The sequence below is a fragment of the Mesoplodon densirostris genome, chromosome 15, assembly GCF_025265405.1.
Source record: "Mesoplodon densirostris isolate mMesDen1 chromosome 15, mMesDen1 primary haplotype, whole genome shotgun sequence".
NCBI lineage: Eukaryota > Metazoa > Chordata > Mammalia > Artiodactyla > Ziphiidae > Mesoplodon > Mesoplodon densirostris.
Genome location: NC_082675.1, coordinates 2,262,884 through 2,287,624, shown reverse-complemented (window position 1 = coordinate 2,287,624; position 24,741 = coordinate 2,262,884). Strand labels below are relative to the sequence as shown.

Sequence of the window (24,741 nt, the reverse complement as noted above, 5' to 3'; positions counted from 1 at the left end):
TGGATGTGGCCCCCCTATGAGCCATAGTTTGCCAACTCCTGCTCCAAACAATGTGCCATTGTGATTGTAGTATTAGAGATACTTATCAATATTCATTTCTCTGTTCTGACCTTTCAAATTATAGGCTTTTAAAGATCATGAATTTGCAGCAGATTGGACGGAATTTTTATAACCCAAGTAACCCAATTGATGTTCCAAATCATAGGTTTGTATGAAGTGGAAAGTTTCTGTTCCTTAGGTTTAATCACAAACTTTGATAGTGATGCTCTGTTTTGAAATGATCAGATTTACTGTGGCTGCTAGTGGTACCCATCACATTAAGTGAACATTTAACCTGGCTTAAATAATAAAGGAGACATCCCAGAATATTTGGATTTTAAAAAATCATGTGATATTTATTTGTCATGGGGGAAAAGCATAAAGAGTTAATCAACACAAAGGTTGTATTTGCTCTTAGGTAGCAAAACTCATCAGCTAGTGACGATCGCTTCAGAAGTTACTGCAGTGTATCAGGATTGCAGCTCAAGTGGTTTAGGGTTATTATAATAAATGTAGATGCTTTCAATTAGATTTTTCAAGTCTTAGATCAATAAAAGTAATAAAATTTAATAAAGTTAGTATATTAAATTTAAAATGGAACTTATAAAGTTATTATATTATTATAAACATTCATTGTTGAAGATCTTAAAAAGATCAGACTTTATCTGGAACCCTGTAAAACCTGAAGCTAAGTAAATGTACTCAAAGACTTGTACTATTGACCCAGTTAATAAATGTGAAAACCATAACTTGTTACATACAAAACATGTTTGGATATTCATAGAGGTTACTTCATGGCATTCATTGTCTTTGACAGGTTGGTGATTTGGCCTGGCTTCACTACTTCTATTCTTCAGTATGAAAATAACATCATGCTTTGCACTGATGTCAGTCATAAAGTCCTTCGAAGTGAAACTGTTTTAGATTTCATGTTCAACTTGTTTCATCAAACTGAAGAACATAACTTTCAAGAACAAGTTTGTAAAGAGCTGATAGGTTTAATTGTTCTCACCAAGTAAGGCTTTTAATAATGCAAAATAATTTTACAAGTCTGAAGATATTGAGGCTTTCTAGTCCTATAATGTTAGATGGAGAGAAAGTAGGGTTTAAAGTTGAGAGGTGGGAATAGCACAAAAACGGGAGAGGGATATTTATAACCTTTCTTAAGAACAAAAGTTTTGGGGGAATATACACATCTTAAAAGGAGAAATAGCCAATGATTTCTATTCTTTTTAGTTTTAATTTTATTTTCTAATAGTTGAGTTAACTTCCCCATCCATCTAGTGTATAGCATAGTCTTTAAGAAATTGTTTTCCCTTTATCTTTCCATAATATTGTATATTACCAACTGATTTGAAATTTTATTTTTTACAGAGTACATAGTGTCTAGCCCCTCTTTTTAATAACATTTCTACAGATTTTCATCAAATACCAATAAAATCTCAACTCCGTAGGTATAACAATAAAACATACAGAGTAGATGATATTGACTGGGACCAGACTCCAAAGAGTACCTTTAAGAAAGCCGACGGCTCTGAAGTCAGTTTCTTAGAGTACTACAGGAAGGTAAGGTGTTCACGTGGACTTTTACCTTTGTACCGTGAAGGACTTAGACCTTAGGAGAAATCTGAAATCTCTTCAGTAGAATTTTCTAACGGGGGTACATATGGAACAAGTTGCTTTTGAAGCTGTCTATAAATGTGTTTATTAAGGCGGTCACAGCATATTTAGCTCATTCGCCAATGAGCTGTGCCCTGTCCTGGTTCCTTTTCTGCAGTAGCATACAAGGTTCCATTTGAACTTCAGCATGCGGAGGACAAGTAGGAAAACAGTGCAGGTTAATATTTCAGCATATACTGTCTCTTACTCTGTAGCCAGCACTTTTTTTAAACTTCAGCTGGCAGCGTGGGCTAGAGATCTTTGAACCCTTAGCATCCGTTGTGATAAATCTGCAGATGGGTTAACTCTTACTTTTGTTTTACATGCTGACAGAGTGAGACAGACTTGTCTCGTGTGGGCTAGGTCAGGTTATTGGGTGGCCCCCAGCCCCAGTTTTATAAAGGTGATTCTAGCCATCAGCACAGTGGTCACTAAATGGACAAAGACACGAGAGACAAATAGCAAGAAAGAGCAACCACTGACTAGAAGAGAATAAAATGTGTTTCCAGGAAGGCATCAGAACACTGCTGTAGTGTTCAGAGATAAGCAGATCTGCCCCTATATCCTTAGAAGGTCACATTCCATTTGATGTGCTCTGTTAAAAGTGCAGGAAAAGTATTTAAAGAAAACACATTAATTAAAATCTTAAAACCTGTCTTTGAAGTGCTAAAATTTATTTCATTTTTTCCTACTTTCTCTAGATTATTTCCTTTTTCTAAAAAATGGAGTAAATGAACTATTATGTGTTTATATTTTGTGTCAAAAGTATACATCCGACTAGTGACCTTTGAAATGTCTTTTTCCTGAATATCTACTGTTGCCTGATCTTCAGCTGCTCTCCTGTGACTGAGCAGATCAGATACCACTCTGGAGGGAAACGATTCTCTGAGAAGTCCCATTAAGAACTGGTCTTATTCTGGGCAAAATGAAAACAGGCCAAGGGTCATTTCAGCTTGATTTCCCTACTGCTGTTTTCAGCCTCTGAAAACTCCTTGAGGACTCCAACCATGTTTAACCTAGATTCTGGGTGTCAGAGGTTACTGTGAGAAATGAGTTTTGGCATTTTTCTGTAGTTCCTTTTAATAATCATGATCAGAGATGGGAATAATTGGTATATACCAACAGCAGATATAAAGAGGACACAGTTGAAAGTTTGATTTAAACCTGAAGCGAAGTCAGGGAAGATTCTCCCCTCCTCTGACCAGTATTGAATCTTACATGCCTGCTTATTCTCCCTTAAGGGACCTTCTAAATGCTGGCATACTTAAAGGTTCTGCCTCAGGTCCCTAGTTACTGTATATTTATACTCTCCAGGTGATCTCCAGTCTATGTGAAGACTTCACATATGATGTGTTAACAATTCAGGTTTCTAGCTCTAGCCCTAGGCATGTCTAAACCTACTTGTTCTGAATGTTTGGATGTCTCAGAGATGCCTTACCTGTGACCAACATTGAACATGTGATATCCCCCTAGCCTGGCCCTGTGCAGTGCTCTTCATCAGAGCAGGGAACACCACTTCGACCAAGTCAGGGATTTTATAGTTTATGTATGCCCCAGTGCCTAAGTAGGCACTCAGGTATTCGCGTGAACAGGTGAATGATGGATAATTCAAACCTCAGATCACCATGCTTTGTATAGCTTACCTTGTATAACTAATTGTCAAATCCTGTCACCCTACCTAGCTTATCTGAAATACCTTCGCTTTTCTCCTTTTCTAAGTGGCTGCCACCTCCTGTCGAGGCCCCAGTTCTCTCTCTCACTCAACTGGTCTCTTAGTTTTCATTTCTTATGCTTCTGATCCATGTCAAAACTCATACAAATCTGATGTTGCTAAGTGGCTTCCCGTTGCTCCTGTGTCTTGTTAATAAGCACATTTTTCCTTATCCGGTGAAACCCTGAATGATGTAGCCGCTGTGTGTCCTCATCGTGTCACTTGCCCAGCCGCCTTATCCAACCACGGGGCTCCCTCTGCCTGCCAGCGCTCGCTCTGCATGCTTGACGCTTGCTCTTAGGCTGACATGTCAGCTTAGGTTACTTCCTCAGGGAAGATTTCTGTCACGACCAGGGATAAAGGTGTCTAGTAGATCTAATTAATCAAAAGGGGTGGGCTTGAAATATTTGAAAGAATCAAGGTATTCTTAGAACTTCCTAGCAGAAATGGAGTTTTAGTAATAAGTGATGGCTTAGTTCTTGTATATTGAAGATAATATCTAGGAAACACTCAGTGGGAGAGAGGGGCCTTTGGAAGGGAAGATCATGGTCAATCACTTTTAAAAAGAAAAGGTTTAACAGTAGCATTGGACAAATGAAAGTGCTAGTTTTTCATATGTAGGGGAAAATGTTAAAAGAACTGGCGGGAAATCCCACAGCTCTGTAATTAAGAACTGCATTGAAAGCCCTTTGGTGAAACAGAGAATAGGAACACTTCTGAAGTTACTACCACGTTTCTACCTGTGTGTGTACCCAAGTGAATGACGTGTAAGCAGGGTGACTGTCAATAGACCCGTAATAAAGTAGTGTGATAAATAAGTAGTATAGGTAAATGGAGCAGAGGTCAGATAGGCATGTTCTACTTGGAAGTTTCTTGTCTGCGATGAAGGCTTTTCTGTGGGTGGTTGGTAAAGAGTTGAATGTAGGACAAAGTCAGTGACAAGCTAGAATTCATGGTCTCTTAATTCATGATGGTAGGTGGCCAAGACCTTAACTGTACGATAGGAAGAAAGAACGGGCAGGTACCGTAGTCTCTTGAGAGACCAGGACTCTTGAAATGGCCATGATGGTATCACCTCCCTGTATGCTTAGTGGAGATGCGATTGTTTTAAAGATAAAAAGTTAGATCTAAATTAACCAGGTTAGTAAAAGATGGCAGGAGAGGATACAAGAGATGATGGAAACAGGGTCTTTAAGACACAGGGCCAGGAGCTCTAGGGAAGATAACTTGAGAGAAGTCTGCGTGGTCTTGAATTGCAGAGCTGAACTGGAGGCTGGAGAGCCGTCTCGCACGTTCTTTAGATACTAAGCATCAACATTTTTGGTCTCTTTACGGGTTGTAAAAACTTACCCTAGATAGTGATTACATGTGGGGAATCTTAATACCACTAAATGGAAGTTCAGCTTCAAAGGAGAAACTCTCCCTAATTAAAAATGTCCCGTAGTGTGCAAACCCCCTCCTTCCACCATTTATTCTTACAGTGAGGCGACTTTCACAAGCTAGTCCTCACTATAATAAGAGTAGTTTTAGAGGAATTACACTGTGGTGAAGACTTGGAGTTACACAGACTACTGTTTCTAAACCAAGAAGTCAGAAAATGAAGTAAACAGAACTGTGACTGAAAGTCAAAACTTAGAGCCTTACTGTCCTTGACCATCTAAGTTTTTAGGAGAAAAGATGAGGTACTCAGCAGAGCATATAAGTCACAACCTGGTCTAGTAGGATTAAAAAGACAATTTTTATACTTGGAAACTGATACTAGCGTTGCTGTTGGCATCAATTCTTAATTTAAAAAAAACTTTCATTGTCCATTACAAAATGACATGTGACTAAAGGCATTTACTGTGAACAGTGATACTTTCTTCCCTTGAATAGCAATATAACCAAGAAATCACCGACTTGAAACAGCCAGTTTTGGTCAGTCAGCCGAAGAGAACAAGAGGCCCCAGAGGCGCAGTACCCAGCCCGACGCTGCTCATCCCTGAGCTCTGCTACCTCACAGGTACCGCTGACTCTTCTCTACAGCTTCCGTTCCCCGTCTGTTCTAGAAGTCACTACACATGCCTCCACACCCTCTGTCCCCCAAAAGCCCTTAAAGCTGCTTTGTCTCCTCAGAATTCTTTCACTCACCACCACCCGACACTCCAGACACTTAGACACGATTCCTGTTTCTTTAACCGTGTATCCCTTTAAACATTCTGTTTAAAGGTCTAACTGATAAAATGCGTAATGATTTTCATGTGATGAAAGACTTGGCTCTTCATACAAGACTAACTCCAGAACAAAGGCTGCGTGAAGTAGGAAGACTGATTGATTACATTCATAAGTAAGTCATCTCTGCTGCGCTGGGGTATGGCTTCAGTTCTTTATTTTCGTGGGTTTGGAGGAGTGACAGAAGGTAATTGTGTTTCGCTTTGTATTTGCCGTATTCAGGGTGGGTTCTTCATGTTTCTAAGTGAGGCTACTGTTTGTCAGGGAATAATTAAACCTTGTAGCCTGTGGTATTTCTAATTCTTCTGTTAGAAAAAGAATAGAATAGAAAGCAAAATGGTTTGGGACAAGTCTATGTTTTTCTCTTTGTTATACCATTTTGTTTACTTTGAGGAGGAGATAGTTTGGGCATCAGGAATTTTAAATGAAAGGATATCATGAAGGGAAACAGAGCTGTGATGAGAGAAAAATAGATTGTACGTCTGGCTTTCCTAGCACTCTCGGTAGGGTTTTAGTCCTGAGAGAAATGTGTTGCAGGCCGCAGTGGGTCTCTGTTTGCACGTGTGCACTAGTTTTTGTTCTGTTTTTTTACATTTAGCGGCATTATGTCAATATGTTACATTCACAGAGACGAAAACGTGCAGAGGGAGCTTCGAGACTGGGGTTTGGGCTTCGACTCCAAGTCCTTGTCCTTCTCGGGAAGAATCCTGCAAGCAGAGAAGGTTTATCAGGGTGGAAGAACGGTAAGGCCGTTCTTCAAGTTGTCCGTCCACTCAGATTTGGGTTAGACTCCCAGTAGAGCGAGCAGGGATAAATACCCTACTTCCACGCCAGGGCAGCCCTCTCCCCACCGAGCACCTCCACTGTCGACTGATGTGAGCACAGAGGGGGCGAAGCCTGCAGCTTGCTCCTCAGGCCGTCCGTGAGACGTAGCTAAAAGGTGGCTTAATTTTTTAAAATAAGCTAAGTTACTTAAATTAAGGTATAGTAGAAGTCTAAGTATCTGAATGGGTTGATATTTCATCTGCCACTGAAGTGATCTTTTACAGGGAAAGCTCCCAATTTATTTGGCTTCATTTTTGTGTGGACCACTTGTTTGTTAGGGATCTATATTAAATATTGTGATGTCTTTTATATTTTCAGAAAAGGAAAGCAGGTATTCAAAAAATATGTTGTTGTGTAACTGAAGCACTACAAGTGCCAAAATTTTAAAAATCCTTTTGTAAAAAGCTGTGCTCTTCTGTCTTCTAAATGTTCTATGAATAACAGCCTAATCATGTAGCTTAATACTTTAATTGCAGTTGTTTTTATTACCCTTTGTAGTTAATATATATTCCTGTATAAGCGTTGTTGCGGAGGTGAGTAGGACATGTAGAAAGCACTGGGTTTTTCCCTCTGTGGTAAATGTTTCCAGGGTCGCTGTGCTTGGAGTCTGTTAGCTTTCTGCCTTGCCGTCAGATGTTTTCACAGCTTGCTTTCAGTATCTGACACCTCAGTCATAAAGGTGCTTAACTTATAAGGCCTTATTTTTTTTATATCTTTATCATGAGGGAAATAACACTTATCCTTGTAAGAGTTTAGAAAGATTAAGAAGACCGCAACTTGAGATACTTAGAGTAGTTGGTGCAGACAGGTAGGCACTTGAGTGGCAGCCGTTAATATGAATGTATTTTAAATAAAATTGACATAACCCTTTGGATACATTTTTGTATCTTTTTTCCCCTCACTAAGGGCATTTCGTCCGTCACCGCAGTTCAAATTTAAGAGTAGTACTCTGAGGTTTAGAATATGCCATGGTAGAATTACTGAAGACTTTCTGGCTTTATCACCGAGAACTTACAATGGAATTTACAGTGTCTCTGAACTTCCTTCCAGTTCGATTACAGGCCACAGTTTGCAGATTGGTCAAAGGAAACAAGAGGGGCACCGTTAATTAGTGTTAAGCCACTAGATAACTGGCTACTGATCTACAGTCGGAGAGATTATGAAGCAGCCAATGTGCTGATACAAAATCTATTTAAAGTTACACCAGCCATGGGCATACAGATGAAAAAAGCAGTAATGTAAGTTCATCAGGTCAGTTCTACTCTGAAAATTGATTAGCAGTCATTTGGAGGGTGTGGGAACTCAAACTGTTAATAAAACTATCAAAAACATGAGATGACTTTAAAGGTCTGATACAGTTCCCTGTAAGGTGGACGCAGAAATGTATCTGAGTCACTAAGGTTGGAGGGAGGACGGGCAGGACTGTCGCTCAGACTTGTGCTGCTGTGAATCAGAAGCAGCCTTTCGACTGCATGGCTGCGCCTGGTGTTTTATTTCACGTTTTGTACAGAAGTGTTTTGTGTGTTGTAATCTGTAGGAGCCTTTTACCGCACAGTACAGTTGTTGTTCCGTTTTCTGAATGTTGGATTACGTATTTCTGTTCCAGGATTGAAGTGGACGACAGGACTGAAGCCTATTTAAGAGTCTTACAGCAGAAGGTCACAGCAGACACCCAGATAGTAAGGAGCTGCTTGACGTGGAGGCAGTTGGCCTGGAATCCGTTGCTGTAAATCTTAGAACTTGAGTCCGTTGTTGTAAATGTGATAATTAGGTTCCCAAACCGGTCACGAAATACATACTTGACCTACCTAAGATAGCTGAGTTCATGCGGCTTTACTCGTGCGCCTAGGAGCTTGTTGTACACTGTGAACAGTGAGCAAGGGGTGGAGAACAACAAAGCCATCTTAAATTTACCCGGACTCACACGCTTTAATTACTCTAGAAAATCTGGGGGGAGAAAAGGCACAAGAGTAAAAAAACAGTACCTAGATGTTCAGCACACACAGTGTAGTTAGGGTATCTGTAGTTACACTTAAGTATAATGAATAAGGCGGCAAAGACAAATTTAATGATAAACAGCCTATCTGTGTTGCTCTAAACCCAAGAAATGAATTGGCTTCTAATGGATTCCTTTTAGTCCTTTATCTCATACTTAAATGCCACAGGCAAATTACTATCAGGTTGTCTGGAACAATAGAGACACCTGGGGTAGGAAAACGATTTTATTGGGGGCCATGGAAAGAAAGATAAGAATCTGAGAATATAAACTGGAGAATGCAGCAGTGAGTTAAAGAGCTGGATTCAGCTCCCAAACTTAAACTTGAATCCTCAAAATTTGGGCAGGTGTAGGTGGCTTGGTTGGTTGGTTGATTTTCCAGCTGTTTTGCGATGTACTTGACATGTAACGTTGTGTGAGTTTTAAGTGTACAGTGTGATGACTTGATACATGTATGCATTGTGAAATGATGACCACATAGGGTTAGTTAACACCTCCATCACCTCACATACTTACAATTCTTTTTGTGTATGTGGTGATAACGGTCAAGATCCACTTTCTTAGCAACTTTCAAGTATATAATACAGTACTGCTAACTGTGATCACCATGCTGTACAGTAGATCCTCAGAACTTAGCTTTTAGCTGGAAGTTTGTGCCCTTTGACTAACATCTTCCCATTTGGGGCAGGGGTCTGCTTAGATCAGGTACTTCAGCTTCCCCAGCAGTGCCCATGGACTTCCTAGGAAATTTCATAGTTTGATCATATTCTCAAGCCAGAGCTTTAAAAGTTTAAAAGCCATGATTCTAGGTGGGTCATGAGTAAGAAAATTGTGAGCATTTTAGAAAATCTTTTATTTGTCCACCTATAGGTTATCACTAACTTGTTTTGCCCTATTCCCTACCTCTCAAGTATTCCAAGCTGGCAAAAGAGCATTTTTAACTATGTTCTCAAGTTTTGAATTATTTGCTTAACATGCTTTCTTTATTAGTATCTGTTACCTATAGTCGAATGTAGTGAGCATGAGCTAGAAGTTAATGTCATACTTACTAGCTACATGGCAGAGATGAATAGTAAAGTAAATGATTTTGTGGGTTTGGTTTCCTGTCTTCTTCCTTGAACTTAATTATCAGTTTCCTAATTCTTTGTAATGAGGGCATTTTGTTCGTTTTTAGGTTGTTTGTCTGTTGTCATGCAGTCGGAAGGACAAATATGATGCTATTAAAAAATACTTATGTACAGATTGCCCTACTCCAAGTCAGTGTGTGTTGGCCCGAACCTTAGGCAGACAACAGACTGTCATGGCCATTGCTACAAAGATCGCCCTGCAGATGAACTGCAAGATGGGAGGAGAGCTTTGGAGGGTTGGTATGCCTGTAAGTTTGATTTAATTGGTGGATAAAAGTTTTCATTGTTATTTAAGAAAAATGGATTTTTTAAATACTGCTGATATTCTGTTGTATCTAACATTACGATGTTTTTGTTGAAGCTAAAGCTAGCCATGATAGTTGGCATTGATTGTTACCATGACACCACAGCTGGACGGAGGTCAATTGCAGGCTTTGTAGCAAGCATCAATGAAGGGATGACCCGGTGAGTGGGCTTTGGTAGCCGCAGATTAACTGCTAGACATAGGCAACACAGGCCACGAGTCCAGGGGCCAGTGTCTGGGGAGGACAGGGGTCGTGTTAATTCTTTACCTTGATTTCTCTTACGTTAGGTCCAGTAAAAGAGAAAAGTTAGAAAAGGAAACCAGCTATTAGCTACCCTACCATTTTTAATGTCCTTCACTGGCCCTTAACCTGATGTAGTGGTCAGATTGTGTTTCAGGTTATTTTATTATTTGTATTTGTGGGGAGGATGCATCTCTTTAAATGTGACTGTGTCTCTGAAAACTTCTGTAATAACTTTATTGAGCACTGAATGTAATTTCAAGTTGTCATGTTAACTTTATTTTGGAAAACCCACTTGAGTTTACCCAGTCACTTGTATTTCGACATAGTGAAATTATTTTTCAGTGCTTTTCTCAGAACTAATAGAATTGCCAAGAATAGAAAGAATGAAAATTGAAGCATTGATGTGTTAGCGTTACTAATGGGCACATTTCAAGGTGTTTTATCTTTTAGAAAAGTATCTTTTATCAAGAGTATAGTAGTAAGAGTGTGCTTCTGTGTGTTTTTTTATAATATTCTTTTTTTTTAAAACCCCACATTTGTTTATTTATTTATTTTTGGCTGTGTTGGGTCTTCGTTTCTGCGTGAGGGCTTTCTCTAGTTGCGGCGAGCGGGGGCCACTCTTCATCGCGGTGTGCGGGCCTCTCACTGTCACGGCCTCTCTTGTTGCGGAGCACAGGCTCCAGGCGTGCAGGCTCAGTAGCTGTGGCTCACGGGCCTAGTTGCTCCGCAGCATGTGGGATCTTCCCAGACCAGGGCTCGAACCCGTGTCCCCTGCATTAGCAGGCAGCTTCTCAACCACTGCACCACCAGGGAAGCCCGTTCTGTGTGTTTTGAGGTGTAAACCTAGGAGGCATCTCTGGCTTAAATTTTATTTTCTTCTCAGTGATGGAATTATGGGACCGATTTATAATGAAAGAAAACTTTATGAAGATTTCCTGTATCTTGTCCCTTCTGCTTAAGATTTCAAAAAGGAAGTTAAAGAACATGAATGGCTAAGGGTAACATAGATATAGAATGATTCAAAAGTGAAAAACTTCTAGACAGTTGCATTCTCACCGCTGCCATGTTTTTTTCTCTGAATAGCTGGTTCTCTCGCTGTGTATTTCAAGATAGAGGGCAAGAGCTAGTAGATGGGCTCAAAGTCTGCTTGCAAGGTGAGTCTCCTGTTGTGGTTTCCGTCTGGCCTCTGAACTAGAGTCTTCAAGAAATTGTCTTAAAGCTATGTTTCTGGGCCTCCCTGGTGGCGCAAGTGGTTGAGAGTCCGCCTGCCGATGCAGGGGATACGGGTTCGTGCCCCGGTCTGGGAGGATCCCATATGCCGCAGAGCGGCTGGGCCCGTGAGCCATGGCCGCTGAGCCTGCGCGTCCGGAGCCTGCGCGTCCGGAGCCTGTGCTCCGCAACGGGGGAGGCCACAACAGTGAGAGGCCCGCATACCGCAAAAAAAAAAAAAAAAAAAAAAAAAAAGCTATGTTTCTGAAAAAAACCTGTGCCCAGAATTTGGTAGAAGCACATTTTTGTTCTGTGTTAATGTAGTTAACACTTGTCTGGCTTTCTTTCAGCTGCTCTGAGGGCTTGGAGTAGCTGCAACGAATACTTGCCTAGTCGAATTATCGTGTATCGGGATGGCGTAGGAGACGGTCAGCTTAACACATTGGTGAACTATGAAGTACCACAGTTTCTGGATTGCCTAAAATCTGTTGGTAGAGGTTACAAGTAAGCATGCGAAATGTAATCATTTTCTCTTTATAAAATTACACTTTTGTATTTTTGAAAATAATGTCACAGGGTGAACCGGTGAGAATCTAACCTTACAGGTGCAGTCAGGCTTGAGGTAATGGAAGAGGTTTGGGTTGGGGGGCTGTCTTGTGGAGAATTTTTTGTGGAGGAGGGGCAGGCTGGAAATGTAGAGCGGGAGCTCCTTCAAGGAATGACGCATGGAGATGCCTTTACCGATCGTCTGCTGCCGCCTTTCTCTCCTTAGAGCCTTGAAGTACGAGGGTCTGATTATCCCAGTACGTCCGTAGGCATCCACAGAATTGGTTATTGGAATACGTATTCCAGATAGTCTTAACTTTTTTTTTCTACCTCTTTGTACTGTAAATACTTGTTTGATTTCTGTGTGAACTGAGCTGGACTGGCGCTTGGTGGGTAAGATGCTTGGCCTGTGTTTGGTGTCATAGGGGAGATGGCTCTACTTCACCCTTTTAGGCGGTCTGCACAACCCAGGGGAGTTAGTGCTCCTCATAACTGAACGCTGCCCGCGGTCTCCTTTGAAAGCTGTACTGGGTTTCGCCTTCCTCTGCTCTCCTGCAGAGGTCATTGCTCGTGCTATTTGGCAGTACATTGCATACCATCTCAAGATGGCTGTTTTAATAAGTTACGTTGTTTAACTTTTGCTATTTTCTTTATCAGATTGTAAGGAAGTCCAGATCAGGGACTGTTTAGTAAGAGCTTAGCGCATAATGTATTAAAGATTTGTGGATTTGATTTTTAAGGGTACTTAGAAAATCCAGGAGACCTGTTTATATGTGCTTGCACGTGCATGTTTAAACACTGATTATTTTTGCCAGACTTTTTCAGCCGGTATTTGTTATCATTATAAAAATTGAGGGATTTTGAAAGTCATTTGACTGTACCTGGGCTCGCTGTGATTTATAGGCCCATGGGATGAGCATTAAGAGCTTATTTCTAGCTAAATTGGAGGATGCTTCCAAGTCTTCTTTGGCCAGATTCTGAAAGACCCCTTCTAAGTGTTGATTCTACACATTTCTTACAATGAGATCATTATGCTAGTAAGTTCTCAGAGCGTGTCGGGGGTGTTTTTTATCTCTTTTGAAGTAATTGCGTTTCAGATTAAAATGCTAACAGGCATTTTTTTAATATTTTGTAACTGACGGTTAATGTTCTTTCCTGTCCTCTTAAAATTCCCAGTGCTTGTGTTTTCTCATTAAACTAATGGTATTTATTTTAGTTTGGCTTCTGAAGTTTTGTAAGCCTTAACTTGTGTTTTATCCCTTGGATTTTCGGTCCTTATGGAGAGGGGTGATGTGGTGGAAGGGAGTAGGGGAAGGGCTCAGATGGACCGCTGCTTTCTTAGGTATTGTTTTAGTTGTTTACTACTTCAGCACTCAGAATTTTCTAGTCTGAGCTGCTTTCTTTCTCATATCTAGAGAAAAAGAAAATTTCAAGAGGTGAAGCATAGAGGTAATAGTGCAAGTTCATCTTGTTTCCTTAGGCTGAATGTTTGGGATGCTGGGAACATAACACTGTTGTCCCTGCTGGGGCCTGCATCTCTGGTTCTTTGAGTCTTTGGAGCCCTTTGGGTTGGCTCCCAGAAGGACTGGCAGAAATAGTTCTCAAAGAGGAGACTCGAGCCCTGTAAGTGAGTATCTGTGAACAGGGTCCTCCTCTACAAGGGGGTGGAGCTGGGCCTGAGGAGGCTGGTGGGATTTCCTGCTCAGCTTCCCGTTGGCGAATAGGAACACATGTTTCAGGGAAGGAGGGTTTAAATTGATTGCTTGGACTAGTGTATAACAGACCATTGCATGAAGGAGATTTCACGTCGTGAATCGTGCTGTTGTTTGGCGGCTGCAAAGATTAGTGATCAGGAGGCACGTATCTTAAAATCAGAGTCGGGTTAATCCCAGCTTTGCCTTCCTCTGTGAAACAGGGGAGGCAACTTAACCAAGGCTGATGAAAGGAATAAGTCAGAGTGTTTAATGTATTTCACACAGTACCCAGTAAGCACTCAATAAATAGTAGGTAATTCATCTAGAAACAAGTTTGGAGTTGTATATACAGTAAAATAATATCCAAGAATTATTCCTCACTTTGAAGAAATGCAGAGTTTGGACTGTAATGTTTGTAGTTATCCTTTTTGTTTTTTATCCTTTTTCTTTTATCCTATTTGTTTTTTAATTGAAATGTTGATGTGAACTTTTTATAAAGATGCGTCATGGATTAGTTAATTTAGAATGTTTGGTATAAGAACAAATCAAAAAGTCACTTTAGCATACTTGTGACTTGTCTTTTTTTTTGACATTAAAACTTTAATGTCAGTTTATTGCTGCATTCAGATATAGCTAATTATTTTTTCAAAGTACTTCAAACATCTCATAACTACTAATTATTTTATTTTATTTTATTTTGGCTTGAACAGAAATCCTTTATTTCTTTTTTTTTCTTTTTTTTTACATCTTTATTGGAGTATAATTGCTTAACAGTGGTGTGTTAGTTTCTGCTTTATAACAAAATGAATCAGTTATACATATACATATGTTCCCATATCCCCTCCCTCTTGTGTCTCCCTCCCACCCTCCCTATCCCACCCCTCCAGGCGGTCACAAAGCACCGAGCTGATCTCCCTGTGCTATGCAGCTGCTTCCCACTAGCTATCTACCTTACGTTTGGTAGTGTATATATTTCCATGCCTCTCTTTTGCTTTGTCACAGCTTACCCTTCCCCCTCCCCATATCCTCAAGTCTGTTCTCTAGTAGGTCTGTGTCTTTATTCCTGTCTTACCCCTAGGTTCTTCATGACATTTTTTTTTCTTCTTAAATTCCATATATATGTGTTAGCATACGGTATTCGTCTTTCTCTTTCTGACTTACTTCACTCTGTATGACAGACTCTAGGTCTACCCACCTCATTACAAATAGCTCAATTTCGTTTCTTTTTGTGGCTGAGTAATATTCCATTGTATATATGTGCCACGTCTTCTTTATCCATTCATCTGATGATGGACACTTAGGTTGTTTCCATCTCCTGGCTATTGTAAATAGAGCTGCAGTGAACATTTTGGTACATGACTCTTTTTGAATTATGGTTTTCTCAGGGTATATGCCCAGTAGTTGGATTGCTGGGTCACATGGTAGTTCTATTTGTAGTTTTTTAAGGAACCTCCATACTGTTCTCCATAGTGGCTGTACCAATTCACATTCCCACCAGCAGTGCAAGAGTGTTCACTTTTCTCCACATCCTCTCCAGCATTTATAGTTTTTAGATTTTTTGATGATGGCCATTCTGACTAGTGTGAGATGATATCTCATTGTAGTTTTGATTTGCATTTCTCTAATCATTAATGATGTTGAGCATTGTTTCATCTGTTTGTTGGCAGTCTGTATATCTTCTTTGGAGAAATGTCCATTTAGGTCTTCTGCCCATTTTTGAATTGGGTTGTTTGTTTTTCTGTTATTGAGCTGCATGAGCTGCTTATAAATTTTGGAGATTAATCCTTTGTCAGTTGCTTCATTTGCAAATATTTTCTCCCATTCTGAGGGTTGTCTTTTGGTCTTGTTTATGGTTTCCTTTGCTGTGCAAAACCTTTTAAGTTTCATTAGGTCCCATTTGTTTGTTTTTGTTTTTATTTCCATTTCTCTAGGAGGTGGGTCCAAAAGGATCTTGCCGTGATTTATGTCATAGAGTGTTCTGCCTATATTTTCCTCTAAGAGTTTGATAGTGTCTGGCCTTACATTTAGGTCTTTAATCCATTTTGAGCTTATTTTTGTGTATGGTGTTAGGGAGTGATCTAAGCTCATACTTTTACATGTCCCTGTCCAGTTTTCCCAGCACCACTTATTGAAGAGGCTGTCCTTTCTCCACTGTACATTCCTGCCTCCTTTATCAAAGATAAGGTGACCATATGTGTGTGGGTTTATCTCTGGGCTTTCTATCCTGTTCCATTGACCTATCTTTCTGTTTTTGTGCCAGTACCATACTGTCTTGATTACTGTAGCTTTGTAGTATAGTCTGAAGTCCAGGAGCCTGATTCCTCCAGCTCCATTTTTCGTTCTCAAGATTGCTTTGGGTATTCGGGTCTTTTGTGTTTCCATACAAATTGTGAAATTTTTTGTTCTAGTTCTGTGAAAAATGCCAGTGGTAGTTTGATAGGGATTGCATTGAATCTGTAGATTGCTTTGGGTAGTAGAGTCATTTTCACAATGTTGATTCTTCCAATCCAAGAACATGGTATATCTCTCCATCTATTTGTATCATCTTTAATTTCTTTCATCAGTGTCTTATAATTTTCTGCATACAGGTCTTTTGTCTCCTTAGGTAGGTTTATTCCTAGATATTTTATTCTTTTTGTTGCAGTGGTAAATGGGAGTATTTTCTTGATTTCACTTTCAGATTTTTTATCATTAGTATATAGGAATGCCAGAGATTTCTGTGCATTAATTTTGTATCCTGCTACTTTACCAAATTCATTGATTAGCTCTAGTAGTTTTCTGGTAGCATCTTTAGGATTCTCTATGTATAGTATCATGTCATCTGCAAACAGTGACAGCTTTACTTATTCTTTTCCGATTTGGATTCTTTTATTTCCTTTTCTTCTCTGATTGCTGTGGCTAAAACTTCCAAAACTATGTTGAATAAGAGTGGTGAGAGTGGGCAGCCTTGTCTTGTTCCTGATCTTAGAGGAAAGGGTTTCAGTTTTTCACCATTGAGGACGATGTTGGCTGTGGGTTTGTCATATATGGCTTTTATTATGTTGAGGAAAGTTCCCTCTATGCCTACTTTCTGCAGGGTTTTTATCATAAATGGGTGTTGAATTTTGTCGAAAGCTTTCTCTGCATCTATTGAGATGATCATGTGGTTTTTCTCCTTCAATTTGTTAATATGGTGTATCACGTTGATTGATTTGCGTATATTGAAGAATCCTTGCATTCCTGGAATAAACCCCACTTGATCATGGTGTATGATCCTTTTTTTTTTTTTTTTTTTTTTTTGCGGTACGCGGGCCTCTCACTGCTGTGGCCTCTCCTGTTGCAGAGCACAGGCTCCGGACGCGCAGGCTCAGCGGCCATGGCTCACGGGCCCAGCCGCTCGGCAGCATGTGGGATCTTCCCGGACCGGGGCACGAACCCGTGTCCCCTGCATTGGCAGGCGGACTCTCAACCAATGGGCCACCAGGGAAGCCCCTGTATGATCCTTTTAATGTGCTGTTGGATTCTGTTTGCTAGTATTTTGTTGAGGATTTTTGCATCTATGTTTATCAGTGATATTGGCCTGTAGTTTTCTTTCTTTGTGACATCCTTGTCTGGTTTTGGTATCAAGGTGATGGTGGCCTCGTAGAATGAGTTTGGGAGTGTTCCTTCCTCTGATATTGTTTGGAAGATTTTGAGAAGGACAGGTGTTAGCTCTTCTCTAAATGTTTGATAGAATTCGCCTGTGAAGCCATCTGGTCCTGGGCTTTTGTTTGTTGGAAGATTTTTAATCACAGTTTCAATTTCAGTGCTTGTGATTGGTCTGTTCCTATTTTCTGTTTCTTCCTGATTCAGTCTTGGCAGATTGTGCATTTCGAAGAATTTGTCCATTTCTTCCAGGTTGTCCATTTTATTGGCATAGAGTTGCTTGTAGTAATCTCTCATGATCCTTTGTATTTCTGCAGTGTCAGTTGTTACTTCTCCTTTTTCATTTCTAGTTCTATTGATTTGAGTCTTCTCCCTTTTTTTCTTGATGAGTCTGGCTAATGGTTTATCAATTTTGTTTATCTTCTCAAATAACCAGCTTTTAGTTTTATTGTTCTTTGCTATCGTTTCCTTCATTTCTTTTTCATTTATTTCTGATCTGATCTTTATGATTTCTTTCTTTCTGCTAACTTTGGGATGTTTTTGTTCTTCTTTCTCTAATTGCTTTAGGTGCAAGGTTAGGTTGTTTATTTGAGATGTTTCCTGTTTCTTAAGGTGGGATTGTATTGTTATAAACTTCCCCCTTAGAACTGCTTTTGCTGCATCCCATAGGTTTTGGGTCATCATGTCTCCATTGTCATTTGTTTCTAGGTATTTTTTTATTTCCTCTTTGATTTCTACAGTGATCACTTCGTTATTAAGTAGTGTATTGTTTAGCCTCCATGTGTTTGTATTTTTTACAGCTCTTTTCCTGTAATTGATATCTAGTCTCATAGCATTGTGGTCGGAAAAGATACTTGATACAATTTCAATTTTCTTAAATTTACCAAGGCTTGATTTGTGACCCAAGATATGATCTATCCTGGAGAATGTTCCATGAGCACTTGAGAAAAATGTGTATTCTGTTGTTTTTGGATGGAATGTCCTATAAATATCAATTAAGTCCTTCTTGTTTAATGTATCATTTAAAGCTTGTGTTTCCTTATGTATTTTCATTTTGGATGATCTGTCCATTGGTGAATGTGGGGTGTGAAAGTCCCCTACTATGAATGTGTTACTGTCAATTTCCCCTTTTATGGCTGTTAGTATTTGCCTTATGTATTGAGGTGCTCCTATGTTGGGTGCATAAATATTTACAATTGTTATATCTTCTTCTTGGATCGATCCCTTGATCATTATGTAGTGTCCTTCTTTGTCTCTTCTAGTAGTCTTTATTTTAAAGTCTATTTTGTCTGATATGAGAATTGCTGCTCCAGCTTTCTTTTGGTTTCCATTTGCATGGAATATCTTTTTCCATGCCCTTACTTTCAGTCTGTATGTGTCTCTAGGTTTGAAGTGGGTCTCTTGTAGACAGCATATATATGGGTCTTGTTTTTGTATCCATTCAGCCAATCTGTGTCTTTTGGTGGGAGCATTTAGTCCATTTACATTTAAGGTAATTATCGATATGGATGTTCTTATTCCCATTTTCTTAATTGTTTTGGGTTCGTTATTGTAGGTCTTTTCCTTCTGTTGTGTTTCTTGCCTAGAGAAGTTCCTTTAGCATTTGTTGTAAAGCTGGTTTGGTGGTGCTGAACTCTCTCAGCTTTTGCTTGTCTGTATACGTTTTAATTTCTCCATCAAATCTGAATGAGATCCTTGCTGGGTAGAGTAATCTTGGTTGCAGGTTTTTCTCCTTCATCACTTTAAATATGTCCTGCCAGTCCCTTCTGGCTTGCAGAGTTTCTGCTGAAAGATCAGCTGTTAACCTTATGGGGATTCCCTTGTGTGTTATTTGTTGTTTTTCCCTTGCTGCTTTTAATATGTTTTCTTTGTATTTAATTTTTGACAATTTGATTAATATGTGTCTTGGCGTATTTTTCCTTGGATTTATCCTGTATGGGACTCTCTGTGCCTCCTGGACTTGATTAACTATTTCCTTTCCCATATTAGGGACGTTTTCAACTGTAATCTCTTCAAATATTTTCTCAGTCCCTTTCTTTTTCTCTTCTTCTTCTAGAACCCCTATAATTCGAATGTTGGTGCGTTTAATGTTGTCCCAGAGGTCTCTGAGACTGTCCTCAGTTCTTTTCATTCTTTTTTCTTTCTTCTGCTCTGCAGTTGTTATTTCCACTATTTTATCTTCCACGTCACTTATCCGTTCTTCTGCCTCAGTTATTCTGCTATTGATCCCATCTAGAGTATTTTTAATTTCATTTATTGTGTTTCTAATCGTTGCTTGATTCATCTTTCATTCTTCTAGGTCCTTGTTAACTGTTTCTTGCATTTTGTCTATTCTATTTCCAAGATTTTGGATCATCTTTACTATCATTATTCTGAATTATTTTTCAGGTAGACTGCCTATTTCCTCTTCATTTGTTAGGTCTGTTGGGTTTTTATCTTGCTCCTTCTCCTGCTGTGTTTTTCTGTCTTCTCATTTTGCTTATCTTACTGTGTTTGGGGTCTCCTTTTTACAGGCTGCAGGTTTGTAGTTCCCGTTGTTTTTGGTGTCTGTCCCCAGTGGCTAAGGTTGGTTCAGTGGGTTGTGTAGGCTTCCTGGTGGAGGGGACTAGTGCCTGTGTTCTGGTGGGTGAGGCTGGATCTTGTCTTTCTGGTGGGCAGGTCCACATCTGGTGGTGTGTTTTGGGGTGTCTGTGGACTTTTTATGATTTTAGGCCACCTCTCTGCTAATGGGTGGCGTTGTGTTCCTGTCTTGCTAGTTGTTTGGCATAGGGTGTCCAGCACTGTAGCTTGCTGGTCGTTGAGTGAAGCTGGGTGCTGGTGTTGAGATGGAGATCTCTGGAAGATTTTCCCCGTTTGATATTATGTGGAGCTGGGAGGTCTCTTGTGGACCAGTGTCCTGAAGTTGGCTCTCCCACCTCAGAGGCACAGCAGTGACTCCTGGCTGCAGCACCAAGAACCTTTCATCCACACGGCTCCTCAATTTGGGATGATTCATTGTCTATTCATGTATTCCACAGATGCAGGGTACATCAAGTTGATTGTGGAGCTTTAATCCGCTGCTTCTCCTTCCAGTTCCCGTTAGGGAAACGGGGTGGTCAATCAGATATTTGAACTTATTTCTTCGAATAGGGTTATGCCAGATGTGGTCAACAGGGCGTGGAAGAGTACCCTTTGGGGTTTTAATTTTCTTAGGAGGCAGTAAGTTTTCAGGACAAGGACCAGCACTGGCTGTATAGGTCAGAGAAAGTAGAACTTCCTGAGGGATGAACTCATTCTGAAGGGAAGTAGGAAGGGGTTTTGACGGCTCCACCAGACTTTTATTCTCCCTTAGTTTAGGAAGTCCGTTTCTGCGTCAGAAGTGATGGGAAACCAACACTTGCAGCCCGGTACCGGTAAACTGTGCTTCCCGCCAGACGTTTTGTAGCCGCACCTTTTTTCGTTACTTGTCTTTATGTCACCACATTTGCTAAATCATTTCTTGTGATGTCAGAGGACTAAAATCCACTGTCTTTTTTTTTTTTTTTTTTTTGGCTGTGTTGGGTCTTCTTTGCTGTGCGCGGGCTTTCTTTAGTTGCGGCGAGCGGGGGCTACTCTTTGCTGCGGTGCGCGGGCTTCTCATTGAGGTGGCTTCTCTTGTTGCGGAGCATGGGCTCCAGGCATGCGGGCTTCAGTAGTTGTGGCTTGCATGCTCTAGAGCGGAGGCTCAGTAGTTGTGGCGCACGGGCTTAGTTGCTCTGCGGTATGTGGGATCTTCCCGGACCAGGGCTCGAACCCGTGTCCCCTGCATTAGCAGGCGGATTCTCAACCACTGCGCCACCAGGGAAGCCCCACTTTGTCTTTTGATTCCTGAGACTGTGGCTCTGTTATATCCAGATCTGCTGTAGCTGGGCAGTGAGAGGTCTATTGTACATGGGTAGATAGTGATATTCTTAAAATGTTCCTCCATTTACTTAAGTAGAATCACCTTCCTGCCCCTTGTATATTTGGTTACTTCTACCATAAAGGAGCACACTAAGTTTATGATTGAACAGAAGTTCCCATGTGGGGATCTCTCCGACCATCAGTCTCGACAGTATGTTGTGAACTGCCTACCCAAGTCAAACACTACCAGCCAGGTCCACACTGCATGTGAAGCCCTCTGCTTCCCGGTGTGTAGAATAAAGTATATTTATGCTCTTAAGGAACTAATGTTCTAGCTGGAAAAAGAGCACAGGAAACTTGAGGAATTGAAAATCCTAATATTTATCGGGGGTTATTACATGCCAGCACCGGTCTAAGTGCTTAGCGTGTTCTCGTTCATTTATTCCCAAACGGATGTGTGTACACAGTGTGACTGTGTCAGACAGGGAAAGTGAAATGAACCTTTAAGAGATGGATAGAAAGGGTATTCAGGCTGAGTGCATACTGGCAGTTACAGGGCTGCCCTCAGGAGAGCCAAAAGGCACGTAGAGGCAGTGGCTGTAACGCGACACAGAGCTGAAAGCTCCCTAGGCCAGAGGAGTTCAGTCTTGACATGGGAAACCACCTGCAGAAGGGGCTGGGCAGGGAGAGGGGAAACGGCAGTGTGCCGGCGGGCTGCGGAGTGGCTGAGCCGGGAGAGACAGAGACCCGGTGTGTTGTCAGCCAGTCACGTGGAGAGGCAGGAAGTTAGACTTTCGAGACTGCTCAAGTTAGCTTACCTGTCCAAGATTTGAGAGTTAATATCTTACTTTCCACATAGAAGAAAATGCCCACTGAAAAGGCTTTCAAACTGTGAACTTTAAAAACCTGCTGGGTTTAACATTTTCGTGAGACAGGTATGTCGTTTGCTTGGTTTAATGATTAAACATCTACATGACCTTGAGTCACAGGGCCCAAATATGCCATTTTATTTTCTACTCGCAGTAGTTTCCTGGCCCTAACTCCTCGCCCTTACAAGCTGTGGAATCCTCCTTCACAACTGGGATAGCTAGTATGCCCCAAGAGGGATGTGCGTTTCCTTTTAAGTGGAGTGTATGAATGTATGAATGCTTCAGTGCCCTGAAAATATGACTGACTAAATACAGTTACATTCATCACCATCTTAAGCCCAAGACTAACGGTCATTGTGGTGAAGAAACGAGTGAACGCCAGATTTTTTGCTCAGTCTGGAGGAAGACTTCAAAATCCACTTCCTGGAACCGTTATTGATGTAGAGGTTACCAGACCAGAATGGTAAGTTCTGTATTAGATGAAGATAGGTTTCTGTTTTGTTTTTTAGCATAGCCTCTGTACTTTATCACCTTTAACACATTTACTTGATAGTTCTTATACTTTATTTCTTATAAATACTAAAGTCTTTCATTAGTTTGATCTAATAATGCCCATGATTTATTAACTTAGTCTCTGAAATGGCAAACAGAGGCTTCTGTGCCATTTCTCTCTGGGGGAAGCGGGTTATTGTTTGTGGTATTAGTTATACATACTGAGTTTAAGAACAGCTGCTCTAGATTGCTTTTGCATTTTTTTTTACATATGTAACCTCATCCATAGATTGTTATTTTCCAATCAAAATTTTTAGATCTGTAATGCACTTAGTTACCCACAGGTCAGAAAGTGTCATCTGAAACACAGTTTCAGGTAGAAAAGTGGCTTCTGAGCAAACACTTTTTATGTAACCGGGAGCTGCACTCTGCCATAAGAAAGCCACCTAGAACATTCGGGGGCACACGGTAATGATCTTATTAGCACACGAGGGTTCGACTGTAAAGTCATGAAATTTGGTTCCTCGTAAACCCCTTTGTGGGGAATGGAGTACAAGGCAGCAGGTCATGTTCACGCTGGCACGTCATCAGTCAGTCCACATTAATGCCCGCTTCATGGGAGTGAACAGCTGTGATGATTCTGTCTTCACATATAAATTTTTGGAGCCCTTTTTAAAAAGGGCAACTTTAATCAGGGTAAAGTGTCAGCCTAGGTGCAAACTTTGAATGTGGAACGCTTCTGTATGAACCTTAGGTAAATGAGGCATTACTGTACTAAATTTATGTAGACAAATGATAATACAGATTTTAGTTCTGTTTAGTCCTGTTATCTGACAATGTATAGAAACTTTCTTTCAAGGTGCATTTCCTTGGATTGTGTCTTTCTCTCAGGCAGATGTTAGTTATCAGAAGGCTTCTAACCTGTTGGGGAAAATCATTGAAGGAGGAAGACAGAATGGCTAAGATAGTAACTAAGATACTACAATTTCATTTCCTGCAGGATTCTCTTTAATGATTCAGAGTGACCTCATGATACCTCTAAGAGTACTACTACTCTGATAACCAAAGCTCAGGTGTAACATTGACCTAAAGTCATAATTTTTTTTAACAATTTGGGGTAAAATCCAAGTTGAACTATAAAGTATGAAAACAATTTGATTACTTTTTACCAGATGTTCTTTAATACTGAACAGCTGCTGTTGCTACTCAGATACTTGGAGAAGTCCACTTTGAACCATAGTAACGTGCTTAAACTGGGAACAGAGGGTTTGATTCTAGCTCTTTTGTGATTTCTCTGTTCTTTTGGGCAAGTCATTTAACATTTCTGAAACCCTCATTTTGCTAAATAACAGTAATCTGTTGTAGATCAATTCTGATTTTAAAATTTGTCTAGTTTCAATGGACATAATAAATTAGAGTTAATTTCTTGATATGTGTATCAGGTCAGATTACAATATCTCTGGATTGATGTTTAATTGGTACCAAAAAAATGAACAAACAAACAAAAAACCTGATATTCCTTTACGTTTGCACTACTTGGTTCTTGATTCTAGAGCCTGTTGCTGCTCAGTCATCTCCCTCAGATGTGGAGTGGAAACAGTGACCCGGTACGGTGGCACCGTCATAATTAGCAGCCGTGTCAAATGTTTGTTAATGCCCCGAGGCATCAATGATAGATATTTAAAAATATAAATAATAGTAGTATCTTAAACCTCTTTCACACACAAGCATTCCAAAATGGTTCATGAATAACACGTTCTGAATTCAAGGAAGCACACTACGTTTTGAGAAGATGAGGTCACATTTTAGTGTACTGGATCTTTTCACTGTAAGAAACTTGAATCATCTTAATTTTAGCTTTCAAAAAGGTGAGCCTTACACCCATGTGTTTCTTTCTTTTGTAATTCCAGGTACGATTTTTTTATCGTGAGCCAGGCAGTGAGAAGTGGTAGTGTTTCTCCCACGCATTATAACGTCATCTATGACAGCAGTGGCCTGAAGCCAGACCACATACAGAGGTTAACTTACAAGCTATGTCATGTCTATTATAACTGGCCAGTAAGTATTTTTTCAATGGATGTTTATTCACATCAATGAGATTCACTTTTCAAAATGGAATTGCTACGTTGTCTAAGGCTTTTACAGTTAATACCGAGATTTCAATCTAGAGAGTTAGAGTCCGAGTAACAGAACCTTTTCTCTTCCCGCTGAAGGGTGTCATCCGTGTCCCTGCCCCTTGCCAGTACGCCCACAAACTGGCTTTCCTCGTTGGCCAGAGCATTCACAGAGAGCCCAGCCTGTCGCTGTCAAACCGCCTTTACTACCTCTGA

At 40.4% G+C, this 24,741-nt stretch overlaps 1 protein-coding gene across 1 annotated transcript in view; it reads left to right on the top strand.

The window, feature by feature from the left end:
• PIWIL1 (piwi like RNA-mediated gene silencing 1) overlaps positions 1-24,741 on the top strand; it is a 34,585-nt gene extending 9,844 nt beyond the window's left edge. The window contains exons 6-20 of the mRNA XM_060118832.1: positions 125-205; positions 857-1,054; positions 1,494-1,605; positions 5,285-5,411; positions 5,618-5,735; positions 6,249-6,363; positions 7,496-7,683; positions 8,052-8,124; positions 9,616-9,816; positions 9,930-10,033; positions 11,200-11,270; positions 11,676-11,829; positions 22,257-22,382; positions 24,322-24,469; positions 24,625-24,741. Coding sequence (XP_059974815.1) covers positions 125-205; positions 857-1,054; positions 1,494-1,605; positions 5,285-5,411; positions 5,618-5,735; positions 6,249-6,363; positions 7,496-7,683; positions 8,052-8,124; positions 9,616-9,816; positions 9,930-10,033; positions 11,200-11,270; positions 11,676-11,829; positions 22,257-22,382; positions 24,322-24,469; positions 24,625-24,741 — 1,933 coding nt within the window. The remainder of the gene's footprint in view (positions 1-124; positions 206-856; positions 1,055-1,493; positions 1,606-5,284; positions 5,412-5,617; positions 5,736-6,248; positions 6,364-7,495; positions 7,684-8,051; positions 8,125-9,615; positions 9,817-9,929; positions 10,034-11,199; positions 11,271-11,675; positions 11,830-22,256; positions 22,383-24,321; positions 24,470-24,624) is intronic.